At 40.8% G+C, this 12,245-nt stretch overlaps 1 protein-coding gene across 3 annotated transcripts; it reads right to left on the reverse strand.

The window, feature by feature from the left end:
* Positions 1–11: 11 nt before the first annotated feature.
* prdm9 (PR domain containing 9) lies at positions 12–11,797 on the reverse strand. 3 transcript variants are annotated; one of them, XM_082152264.1, is made up of 6 exons: positions 11,671–11,797; positions 10,954–11,067; positions 10,538–10,809; positions 10,370–10,437; positions 10,092–10,282; positions 12–2,761 (listed from the first exon to the last, which is right to left on the reverse strand). In XM_082152264.1, exons 2-6 carry the CDS (start codon positions 10,997–10,999, stop codon positions 834–836), a joined length of 2,505 nt encoding a protein of 834 aa, XP_082008390.1. In that variant the 5' UTR covers positions 11,000–11,067; positions 11,671–11,797; the 3' UTR covers positions 12–833. The 3 variants fall into 3 exon arrangements, with proteins under 3 accessions (XP_082008390.1, XP_082008391.1, XP_082008389.1); XM_082152265.1 differs by having other exon boundaries at positions 11,637–11,737; XM_082152263.1 differs by having other exon boundaries at positions 11,568–11,733.
* Between the last annotated feature and the right edge of the window lie 448 nt (positions 11,798–12,245).

The following is a 12,245-nucleotide window of genomic DNA, read 5'->3' on the forward strand; positions in this document are numbered from 1 at the left end:
GTTTGCACATATCATGACAATGTTGAGTTTAATATAGACAATAAACACATTGTATTTTATACAGGATACAAGTATGGCTAAAACACATGACGGCAACCAGTCACAGCGTACATTTGAGCATCACACTATTTCTCTTTTAGGAAGCCGATTTGTAACCAAAGCTAAACTAAAATACAACGTAATAGAGGCAAACTAGACTGATGAAAAAAATCATAATCACAGTAAAGCATGGTGAAATGCAGTTATCTGTGCAAGGTTTTTATTTACCCCCTATGGAAATAAACTATACTCTGCATGCACCTAAAATAAGCTAAAAACTAAATATTAACAGAAGCACAACAGATGATATTTTCTGTTGTTTGGAGTGACATGACATCTGTAAAAATGTAATATTTTCTTCTGTCTATGAATATAATTGGAATAACAAAAACCCTAATTTTCCCATCTTCCAAGTTTCTTGACTAAAAGAAAACATCTTGCAACACATAAATGTAACTTTTTTTTTCTTTTTTTTTTCTTTTTTTTTTTTACTATGATCATAGGAACATATTGTTCAACAATTACACATTTTGTCATTAATAAAATATAGTTTTCACTTTTGCACATTTGATTCAATAACTCTGGGGACCAACTACACCTAGAAATTGTGCCCACTTATGTTATACTCAAAAATGGCAAGTTCAGATCTGTCTAAACATTTTTACAAGAACGGTATCTTTTCATTGGCTACATAATTTTGTCTTAAAATAACTAAATATGTTCTTAAAGCAGGAACAACAAACGTTTCATATGACATCTATAAATTCATCAGTGTCTTATTGTTACTATTTTAGTTAGGAATGCATTTTCTGATGATGCCGGGTGAGATGGTATCTACGAGTAAAGCTTTTTCCACACTGAGTGCAGGGGAAAAGTTTGGTGCCATTATGAAGCTGTTGGTGAGCTTTGAGACTTTGTGGCCTACTAAAGCTTTTTCCACAATCGGGGCACTGGCATGGCCGAACGCCTGAATGCTTCTGTTCATGCCTCCTCAAATCTCCCGATTGCCTGAAGCTTTCGCCGCACTGTGAACACAAGAAAGGTTTTTCACCTGTGTGTGTGCGGAGATGCACATTCAGTTGTCCAGAGTGGACAAAACTTTTTCCGCACTGCTGACATGTGTAAGGTTTTTCTCCTGTGTGGATGCGCTGGTGTTGCTTGAGGCTATTAAACCAGCTGAAGGCCTTTCCGCAATCTGTGCACAGATACACCTTTTCCCCCTGCTTGAAACAGCTGTGATTCTTGAAGCCCTTGATTGTGCTAAAGCTCTTGCAGCATTGGCTGCAGCTGTGAGGCTTTTCAACTGACAAAACGCCCCCTTCTTGGAAACTCAGATATTTTACGCTCATTTCTGGGTGGTGACGGCGGATGTGTTTGTAAAGATAGCGCTCATCAGTGAAGGAGAAGGGGCAGTATGTGCAGGGAAAGATGGTGGCATTAACCAGGGCCGAGCTCTGGCGGTGGGCTTTGCGGCGTGAATGGCTCTGCTGGTGGCGCTTCAAGCCAGAAGACTGGGTGAAGGACTTGAGGCACAACGTGCAACAGTAGGGCTTCTCTTTGGAGTGGATTGTGCGCTCATGGCGACGAAGGTTACACATCCGGTTGAAGTAAAGGTTGCAGTGGGAGCAACAGTAAGATCCATCTCCCTGCTGAATGCACTCATGGTCTTTGAGAATATCAAAATTACTGAAAGCTCTCAGGCATTCACCACAGACATGCTGGGAAGCTAGCGCTTCCTGTGGTTCTCCTATCCTATTATTATTTTGTCCAGCACATTGGTGAGTTTTCAATGTCTCCAAATCAGAGAACCTTTGTTCACACTCAGTGCAGATAGGTAAACTCTTCTGCACTTCAACCTCCGCTGCTTGCTTGTTTTTAGGTGGTCGGCCCCGTGGTCTGCCAACAGACACTTTTTTAGGGCGACTACTGCCTCTCAAAGGGTTCTTTGCAGACCTCTTCACTCGAGTAGGAGGTTCATAGGTTGGATCATGCTTGTCAGAATTCATCTCTGTATCACCCTCAGTCCCTGCTGTGAGCGAGCCACTCTCAACTAATCTGAGGTACTCTCCATGGTGATGCCGTTTGAGATGTTGATTTAAATTGAATTTGGCCACAAAAGAAAAGGAGCACTTAGTGCAAGGATATATGTCAGAAGGTCTGTCAGCATCTTTCTCTTTCTTTTCCTCCCCCTGGTGGGTTTGTTGGTGTCTTTTCAGACCTGTTGCCTGACTAAAACACTTCTTACAATGGCTGCAGCAATAAGGCTTCTCTTTAGAGTGAATAGTGCGCTGGTGTCTCTTCAGATGACAAGATCTCAAAAAGTTCCGGCCACACTCACCACATTTATTTATTTCATCCGAGATCTCAGTAGCACAATTTGCCTGCTCACTCAAACCATTACTGCATGTTTCGGACAAATCAGTGCAGTCTGACTTTTCTGAGTGATGAATGGGTTGTCCATTTAAGGTTGAAATTTGACCCTGACAGCTTTCTGTCATTGGCTGCATATGGGTTGGAGGAGCTGCATCAGGGGCCAGAAGGCACTGGTCTATGTCTATAACTGTTGAGTGGTCTTCGGACTCAAGCGGCTGTGTCTGCGTGAAGTGCGCATACTGATCGGGATGCGAGCGCTTCACATGAACACGCAGATAAAAATGAGTTGGAAAGGAGTAATGGCAATGAGGACATAGACAGACCTGAGTCGCCTGTTCTTCAGTTGTACCTGAAAAAAGAAATCAAATTACTGGAAAGCCAAAGGCCATGACAGATATCAACACCAAATGCATTACAGTCGCTGTATTTAGTCACTTTGTATTTCTAGTAGTAGGAAGCCCTAAAGACATATTAGCTAAATAACTGAAATGTTTATGGCACAATTACAAAGGTTAACTTCAAATATGCTGTTACATGGTAAGGCAGTGTTTCCTAAAGAATAGCTCAAACAGCAGAGCATGACCCTAGCAACGACAAGGTCATGGGTTGGATTCCCAGGGAATCCATGATCTGATGAAATATATAGAGACAGAAATACGTTTTTATAATCTGTCGACCCCAAAAAACAAGCGTTTAAGGACACAAAAGTGGATACAGGCAATTGAAACAGAGCGCAAGGTGTCATATTACTCTGAGAACTACGTCCACTGGAGGGGAACGTAATCGGCAACAGGATAGCTTAGTTTACAGAAATATAATATATAAAACTGACATTTGGATATTTGATTTACCAGTGACAAAAGGTTTACTGCACACGTAGTGTATTTTTTTGTGCATACTGAGCAGGGATGGAAATTAACTTTTTTGTCCACCGGCCACTGTGGCTGGTGGATTTCAAAATCTACCAGCCACTCAATGTTTTTACCAGCCACTTTCTTGTTTTTAACCGACAATGTGTAACTGCATGTGAAAATTAATACTACAAGATCTACAATACTTAAGCAGTTTATTTAATCTCAAGTCTCAATGAAATACTGACATTTTCTCTTTCTCTCTTATATATATATTTCTCTTTTTTACCTGGATGTGGCATTTGAATGATTCGTGGTCTTTTATGGCTTCCAGTTTTAGGTTTTTAGTCCCAACAATGAAACTAGGGCTGGGCGATATGGACCAAAAGTCATATCCCGATTATTTAGGCTGAATATCGATATACGATATATATCCCGATATTTTTTCTGCAAAGTGAGAGCAAATGTTCAGTCAAAGTCAAAGCCAAATATGACATGTCACAAGTAGTTTTATTGAAACCGGCTATTTCCACACACACAAGTACTGTCCCCCTTTACTTAACATAAATTGTAAGAATATGACTAATAGTAAAGACTAGTACTAATAAATAAACATTAGGCCTATGCTAAAGCTATTAAATAGCAGTTCCAAACTAGTTTTTGTTAATACAATGTTGGTATGAGCCACTAGAGTCATTTAAAAATATAAAAAATAACACAAAGAAAAATAAAGTGGCATTTTGGGGTTAATATGGAAACGACAGTTACCATGGTGAATACACAATATTAACAATAACTGTTAATGAACCATGGAAACTGCTCCTGATGAATAGTATGAAAATCATCCCTGCATTACTTTTATTTTGTGTAATTTACAACGTAACGGTGTTGCATGCTCGTAGTTTATTTTGCACTTTATATACAGTGAGGCGATACACAGCGCGCGCCGCCGCATTTGCGCGTGCATTTGAAGAGTGTTCGCTATGAGAACAGGATAACGGCTGACGTGACAGGACAAGAAAGTCCGTTTTTCTGAGGTGAAAGACTTTATTTCAGCGTACACTTATGTCCTCTAAAAGTGTCCGCCGTCTGTGTGAAACAGTATATTTTTATTTACCCGCCACGGTGGCCGGTAGGTGAAGCGAATTTACCCGCCACAACACAAAATCACCCGCATTTGGCTGGTGGCGGGTGCTAATTTCCATCCCTGATACTGAGTGTCAGGAAGAACCCACAATTTACCCATTCGTTCCAGCTTGAATCCACTTTTGTTTCCTTAAAGGTGCCATGTGGATTGTCTGGCAAAAAAATCAAGTCATACTCCACATTCCATACCAGATGGGGGCAGTATACCTCCATAAAGTGAATTGGTCTACTCTAGAGTAACAGACGAGAAACGGCATAGTCTCTATGCTCCGCCCCACCTTCACAACAACCCTAGAGCCATAGCCGAAGCCTAATAGAGGACGTTTTGCCTCCAGAGGAACGTTGGGTGATGTCAAGTGATTTTGAAACATGACATCTTCAAGCTACTCCCCTTCACCTTTACCAGTGAATATGTTCATATTCGTTTTGTTCATATTACATTTTGAGTTGTATATACACATTGTTTGAATTAAATTAATTTGACAGACAGCATTCTGTCAACATCATTGGTCAACATCAGACAGCGCACGTGAACCGATCATCTCTACTATAGTAAAAAAAACACGAACACTGTTGAAAGATACAGTAGGCTACAAATGACCTGTTCGCGCCACAAATTGTTCTCCGTCCTTAGCGACCGAGTCATTGAATGTGAAACAGCCGGCTGCTGTCGTCAGCGAGCAGCAATATTCAGACAACGAGGGCGCGCGCGCCGCGTTGATACCTCCGTTTCAGTTTCTCGAACCCGCGCAGTGCGGCGGTCAGAACACGGAGACCATTCTGCCCCTAGCTATGCGTGCGAAAGCATGGGAAGCGATCCCGGGCGTGTCAGAATGGGTGCTGAACGTTGTAAAACAGGGCTATGCGCTGCAGTTCGCTCGCCGTCCCCCGCACTTTCGAGCCCGGACTGTGACGAGCGGTCCTTTTCTTATCTGATTTGATTTGTGCTTCAGAGCGCGGTTTTTTCCCTGCAGCGGGTGGTGGTGGTAGGGGTCTCTTGCCAAGGGCTTCAGCCATCCTTCCGCTCTCTTCCCTGAATTGAAATGAAGTAGTGGGCTGTACTTTCCACACGATTGACATCAGGTTCAAGTACGCCCACAAGCCGTGCGAGTTATTCGTGTATTGCAGGTTGGCTGGTGGTTATGTTGCCCGCATACCGCCTCCCATGGCCGAAACTGGTATTACAACACCTGTCGGGCCGTGGCTAGTAATGCTAATGCTAATTAAGGTTGATATCTCTGCAGCACTATAACTTGACATTTTTTTAATGACATCATCGCCCTTATTTCTTCTCATTCTTTTGATGCGTGTAGCTCATTTTTGGGATATTTTTACCTCAATTTTTACACATGGCACCTTTAAACGCTCGTTTTTTGGGGTTGACAGCTTATAAAAACGTATTTCTGTTTTTTTTAGCTTGTTTGCTGTACACCTTGTCACATAGCAGTCTTTAGACATTGTTTTGTTTTTTGTTATAAGTCAGAAATGACAAGGAGGCAGCTTCTCGCAATGCAAAGTCAATGGAGACGGTTGGATTATTTTCAGGTTTTCAGATTATGACGCGTGTCGCTCTGTCTCTATACCCTGAATGTAATCCAAGTTGTCTTGGATTAGCAGCATCTGCCAAATGCAAAAATGTAAATGTAAAATGATGGCGACCTGCCCCCCAAACCTCAAATACCTGTGAAAGAGGAAATTAGGGAAAGCTTTTTAGAGAAAAAACATGCTTCCCTCTAAGGTGAATTACTGTAAATCAGGAATTCTTAAAATATAAGAGTATACTGTAAGCGATGCCGCGCGTTTTTTAGGCCAAAACATTTTTTGTCACATACAGCAAACATCTCCTCACTATCCGCTAGCTGCCTGTCCCCTGAACACACTGTAAAAAAACGCAGTCTCTGTAGACACCACAGGCTCCACAAACGGCAACAAAAACAAACTGGGCTCACCCGCACCATGAAACACAACAAACAGTGCTCCAGCCAATCACCGACAAGAAGTATTTGAGGGTGGGGTTTGGGGGGTTAGTGTGCGTGCACATGAAGTGGGTGTGGAGGAGAGAGAAGCATGAAGAGGGAAGTTTGAATTATGGCCGAAACACGACCAAAGAGGTGTCCGATGAACAAATTGCAAAGAAGAGGGACGAGGATAAGGAACGCGCGAAATACCGAATTTACATCGGAAAAACCTTTTAAAGGTGGCGAGAACTCCGCCGGCAGAAGGGCTTCCAATCCACATTCAGTTGCTCTGTTTTTGCAGAACAGGTAAATCCATATTTATTTCTAAACTGACGTTCATGTTCGCCAAACCAACACAAGGATGTAATTAGCTAGAACTATGCAGTCAGCGTTAACTTTGGTGAATACAACATATAACGTTATGTTTCTAGCAGCTAGCGATCAATCTCTATTGTAAATGATCAAGCAAATTCACAGTAGGGCAACAATTTGTGTGAATGATTGTTTTCATCCACTGTTTGTTATGAATTTGAATGTTCATTTATAGGCTATTGACAACTTTGACAAAATTTGTTTACGCCGCCGTTGTTTATTCTCACTGGGAAACGCGAAGCTACGTTATCTTGCTATTATTGTGTCCTTGTATGGGAGCTATAGTTATAGCTTCAGGTGGCGAAACGATTTTAAAATAATGTTTCTCTTTTTCTGCATTCTGTTCTGCATTATATAAAACCCTTTATCTAACTTAGCGACATTACACATTGAATGAAATATCAGTAAAACTTAACTTTGTTTGTAGTGACTACTACGGATAATATTGGAAGGGAGGGGAGGAGGGAGGAGACGGGATGAGGAGGAGGGAGGGTCTAGCTAGCCTCCGTTTTGTTTGACAACAATTCGAATGTCAACAAGAAGTTACGACTCCCGGCATCGCTTACAGCACCTTTAACTCAGTGCTCGAATTTTAGTAAAGATAATAATGACGCATCTGATTAAATTACGCAGTTAGGGTATGGTAAATTTCGTGAATTAATTATTTACAATAATTCATGTAACTGAAGTCTATTTTTAGGCGACTTGCCATATCTCTCTAAAAATGTAAACGCCCCTACATCTAAAGATCGTATGATATTGTTTACTGAATGATTGGCACCGCTCCGATGAAGCTAACTTCAGCAACAAAAAAATGATGTCTCCACATTTGTTTTCTTGTACCACATTATCATTGTTAGTTAGTTTTATATTAATAGTACACCTGTATGACTTCTCATTTTCCTTTTTGAACTCCATTATTGAGCCGAGTTTTGACTGAAAATAGTCTACTGTTGATGACTGTGCAAGACAAATGGATTCTGGGTCAGGCTTGACTGAGCATGCTTCAGACTCGTGGTGTAAGCGGAGCGAAATTGGAGCGGGAAATAGGGTGCCGCTCCGTCCTTTTAAAAATGCCGCTCTGTGCTCTGTCCAAGATCCGCCCGCTCGCTCCCGCTCCACTCCGCTCACATGCTCTGCCTCACTGAGAACTGCTATATACAGGTTCATAATTAACATAATTAATGCATAATTTATAAAATAAGATAGCGGTAACCCACTAGAAATGGCTCAAGTGTTACTACATCCTTCTAAAGGAACTACTAATAATTTGGATCAGTATTCTAAAGTGAAAAGCTTGATAACTACCTAATATTGACTGAAGTCATTAGCCGCGTTTCCACTGTCGGGCCAGGGCCGGGCCGTGCTAGTGCGTGCCAGGGCCAGTCGCGTTTCCACTGTCACTTCCGGGGCTTGATCGGGGCTTACTCGGGGCCAACGGCCAGGATTTCTGGCCCGTCGAATACCTTGGGCCAGAGCGGGCCAGCTCGGGCTAGAGGAGTGGTTACGAACAGAGGCGGAGTTCACCTGAGTCGGGAGACGGCAGTGCCGGATGATTCTGTCAGCATTAAAGACTTTTAAAATAATTTAACTCTTGTGTTTGTGATGCAAAAGACTATGCGCGCTAACCATTACCATAGTAAACATGGTAAACGCTTGAAGATACGCATAGTAAAAAAACATAGTGAACGCTTGAAGAAATCAGACCAATCATAAAGGCTATCACAATCATGTTTTTATTTTATCTGTCAGTAGCCTCGTCTCTTTATACCGGACTATCATACAATAAAGCAACTTTTTTTTCGGGAGCTTCCTCTGTTTCTCTGACGGAGAATATCTGTATGGGAGTCGAGAGAGTGCTGCTAAAGCTCCTCAGGTCGTATTTTTGGTGGCATATATTTGTAGAAATTATCATTCTTTCTAAATGTGATGTAACTATGTCCTGTAACTACCAGATAAACAGTAACAGACGCGACTGAAGAAGTAAGTGTGTCCTCTTTCTTTTGTGAAATAGACCTAACAGTAATTTATTTCTGAGTGACTAATGTGCAATTTTGACATAAATTAATTCATTATGATCAATGTATCACTTTTTATTGTAAACCTGTGGTAAAACATCGATGCTAGGGTTTTAAATATTCAAGTAAACAACAAAAATGCCAGCAAACGGCCGCTTTTATCATGTTTGTTTTCAACGCTGTTTCCAGTGATTTCTGATTAGTTTTCTGATAAAACTTCCATTTGTTGGTGAATGGGTTAGTGTGACGTTGTTCCAGAGAGGCGTGTTACGGGTGTGTTTTAGTGAAGCGCTGTGGAGCTTCTGGCCCGGCAGTGGAAACGCAGGCCCGGTGCTATTAGCCCGAGGCTATTAGCCCGGCACGGCCCGTTTAAAGCCCTGGCCCGGCCCTGGCCCGACAGTGGAAACGCGGCTATTGTAAGCTTTTGAGATTTTTTGTAAAGCTTTGTATAATAATGACTTGGGTGTTACATCCTTCTAAAGAAACTACTAATTATTTGGATCAGTATCAGTAAAGTGAAGATCATGGGATCACATTAATAATGACTAAAGTGTTACCAAACTTCAAAATCTTACAAAAATCTCAAAAGCTTACAATGTTTACAGTAATTACTCTAGAGTTATCATGCTTTTCACTTTAGAATACAGATCCAAAACCTTACAAAAGACTCAAAAGCTTACAATGACTTTAGTCATTTATTAGGTAGTTATCAAGCTTTTCACTTTAGAGCAGTGGTTCTCAACTCCAGTCCTCGGGACCCGCTGCTCTGCACATTTTGTATGTCTCCCTTATTTAACACACCTGAACCAGATCATCAGCTCGTCAGGAGAGACTCCATGAACTGATTTGAGTGTGTCAGATAAGAGAGACATACAAAATGTGCAGAGCAGCGGGTCCCGAGGACTGGAGTTGAGAACCACTGCTTTAGAATACTGATCCAAATTATTATTAGTTCCTTTAGAAGGATGTAGTAACACTTGAGTCATAACTAGTAGGTTACCATTAACTTATATTATAAATTATGCATTATTCATGTTAATTATGAACCTGTATATAGTAGTTCTCTGGGAGGTATGAAAAAAATAGTAGTTACTAATTAGCTAATGGTGAACTACCACATCCAACTGAGCGCTATTACTTACTAATTTGTTAATCAGAGTTTCTTGTTAGTTAATAGTAGTTACTAGAATGTTAATAGAGTGTTACTCATTTGTTCCTGTGTTCCTAGTTATTCATTAATGATGGAACAGTATTCAAAAGTGTTACCAAAAAACCTGCTAGTTGACAATATGGCACAAAGTTTCCACACAGGAGATGTAGTTAGATGTAGTTACCTAGAGAAATGCATTTCTTATTCCAGATTTTATCCCAGAGGGTGCCAAGTCCTTGAGCATATTCCTCAGCATACCAAACTCTAAATTCCTGCCCAGGGCTAATAGGGCGACAACAACGGAACAGAATACGTCCATTTTGCTGGAATGCAACAAGATTCTGTTCCATCTCACTCATGGAACACACCACAAACCTAAAGCGAAGACACAAGATTGAGACAAATACAAAATAAATGCAAAATAAACTACAATACACAACAAAAAAGCATAGAAGTACTTACTTCATCCAGTTAGAGTGAGTGTCCCTCTCTGCATCTATGTAACTATATTGATTATTGCCACTGTAAATCTGGAGAGAAAAAGGAATTACTATATGTTTAGCCCAATACTTGTATTGAAATTACAATTGAAACTCTAACAATTAACAAAACATTAAGGTTGACACTCACTACCCAAGAGTAGGCACTATCCAATGCCTTTTCCTCACAGGTCACCTCTCCATCCAAAGGTCCAAAATGCATCCCCAATGGCACAGTCTGACCTTGGTTAAAAACCCCAAGTCCTGCATTAGAGATGCTAGATCGACCTATAACTAAGCCTTGTGGCAGTGTTAGCAGAGCTCTCTGAGGAATGCCCATAGCTGTTGATGAGTCACATGTAAATAATGGTGGCCCATGAACCTCACATTGGTCTATGAAGTGCTGATGACACATCTCACAGTCTGCCAAAAACAAGAAGGAGAGGGCATTGGAGACACAGAGAGAGTAAAAGGTACACATAAAAGAGAAGATTTTTTTTTTAAATTAATTAGGCTATGTTTTGAAAAAAACATCTGCCAATTTAAGTTTGTATTTTATATACTTACAGAAATGTTGGTCATTAAACATGCTACCCTCCTGTTCCGCCATCATCACAACAGAAGAATAATTAGTAACAGAGCCTTGTATCTCTAAATTCTGCTCATCACTTGGTGGCAAATCTGTCAGGAACCAGTTGAAAAACAGTATTTTATTATAACATGTATGTTACAGTGGAAACATTACTGAGCAAAAATGCCTTCCCTTGAAGGCATTAGGTTATGGTGTTCTATTTTTTGTTAGACCATAACTCACTTAAAAAAAATAATACAAAAAATACAAAAAAAAACTAAAGTAAGATGCTAAGTTTTAATAAAACAACAGCAGAATAACTTAAGAATTACTGATATGGCAAAATTGAACATACATTCTTTAAGGAAAGGCTGTCGTGACACAATCTGGTGACCTTGTTTTAACTGTTTAACAGGCGTGTAATAATGGCATACATTCTGAAACGCATTATTCATTCATAGTTTGAACCAGACATGTAGATTAATCTAAACTCTTCAGAGAAATTAAAAAGAGAGATACATTTTTATGTCGATTCGAGCAGTCTACAGCTAGCATGGTAAATGTATAGTTAGCTAACTAGGACTTCACTTTAGAATACAACAACACCCACCCGGACTGTCCGACATTGTTTCACTAAACGCAGTAAGTTGCACTTTTTACTCCTTAACACCATACGTACACTCGGACACTCAGGTTATACAATCCAGTTGTACCTTCAAGCTTTCTAGCTGGATAGCGAACAAGAGACCAACTCAGCGCTTCCCAAAACAGGAAGTTGTAATACGTCGGCGTCTGTCTGTGACGCCATCACGGTGCGTGCAGTCTATGGGTGCTTATGGACTGCATTGCAACCATAGACAGTAGCTGTGTCCCAATGTGAAGACTTCATCCTTCGAAGGCTGCGGACTTCAAACGATGCAGTCTATGCGTCCTCCGAACGACACACCATGTAGCCTTCGTAGGATTTCCTAATTGTGCAGCCAGGTGTTCCCGATTACCGCTCCAGGCGCCAAGCAACGGTGCGAGAGTATGCTGCCATCCTGACAATTCATTTGATATAATTAAGTAAACAGCTATGGAGCCAGAATTGGCTATTGTCATTTTTATGTTTTATATTTTACTGGAGGACCAGGTCATGTAGGCCTACTTTCGGCTTAGCCGAAGATTCAAATGTTCATTTATATCTTACCTTGATGCGATTTTGTAGGCTAGTGTATTCTTTTTATTATGCACATAAATGGACCATGGTAAATATATTTACACAGGTTTTCAACCCTATTTGAATATA

The sequence above is a fragment of the Leuciscus leuciscus genome (genome assembly GCF_965113295.1).
Source record: "Leuciscus leuciscus genome assembly, chromosome: 21".
Lineage (NCBI taxonomy): Eukaryota > Metazoa > Chordata > Actinopteri > Cypriniformes > Leuciscidae > Leuciscus > Leuciscus leuciscus.

What these genes read in the sequence shown, in the direction of transcription:
- prdm9 (XM_082152263.1), bottom strand. An exon ending in ATAGTGCCTACTCTTGGGTA is followed by an intron (nt 10,438 to 10,537) that starts GTGAGTGTCAAC and finishes TTTTCTCTCCAG; the next exon opens with ATTTACAGTGGCAATAATCA. An exon ending in TAAGAAATGCATTTCTCTAG is followed by an intron (nt 2,762 to 10,091) that starts GTAACTACATCT and finishes TTCTTTTTTCAG; the next exon opens with GTACAACTGAAGAACAGGCG.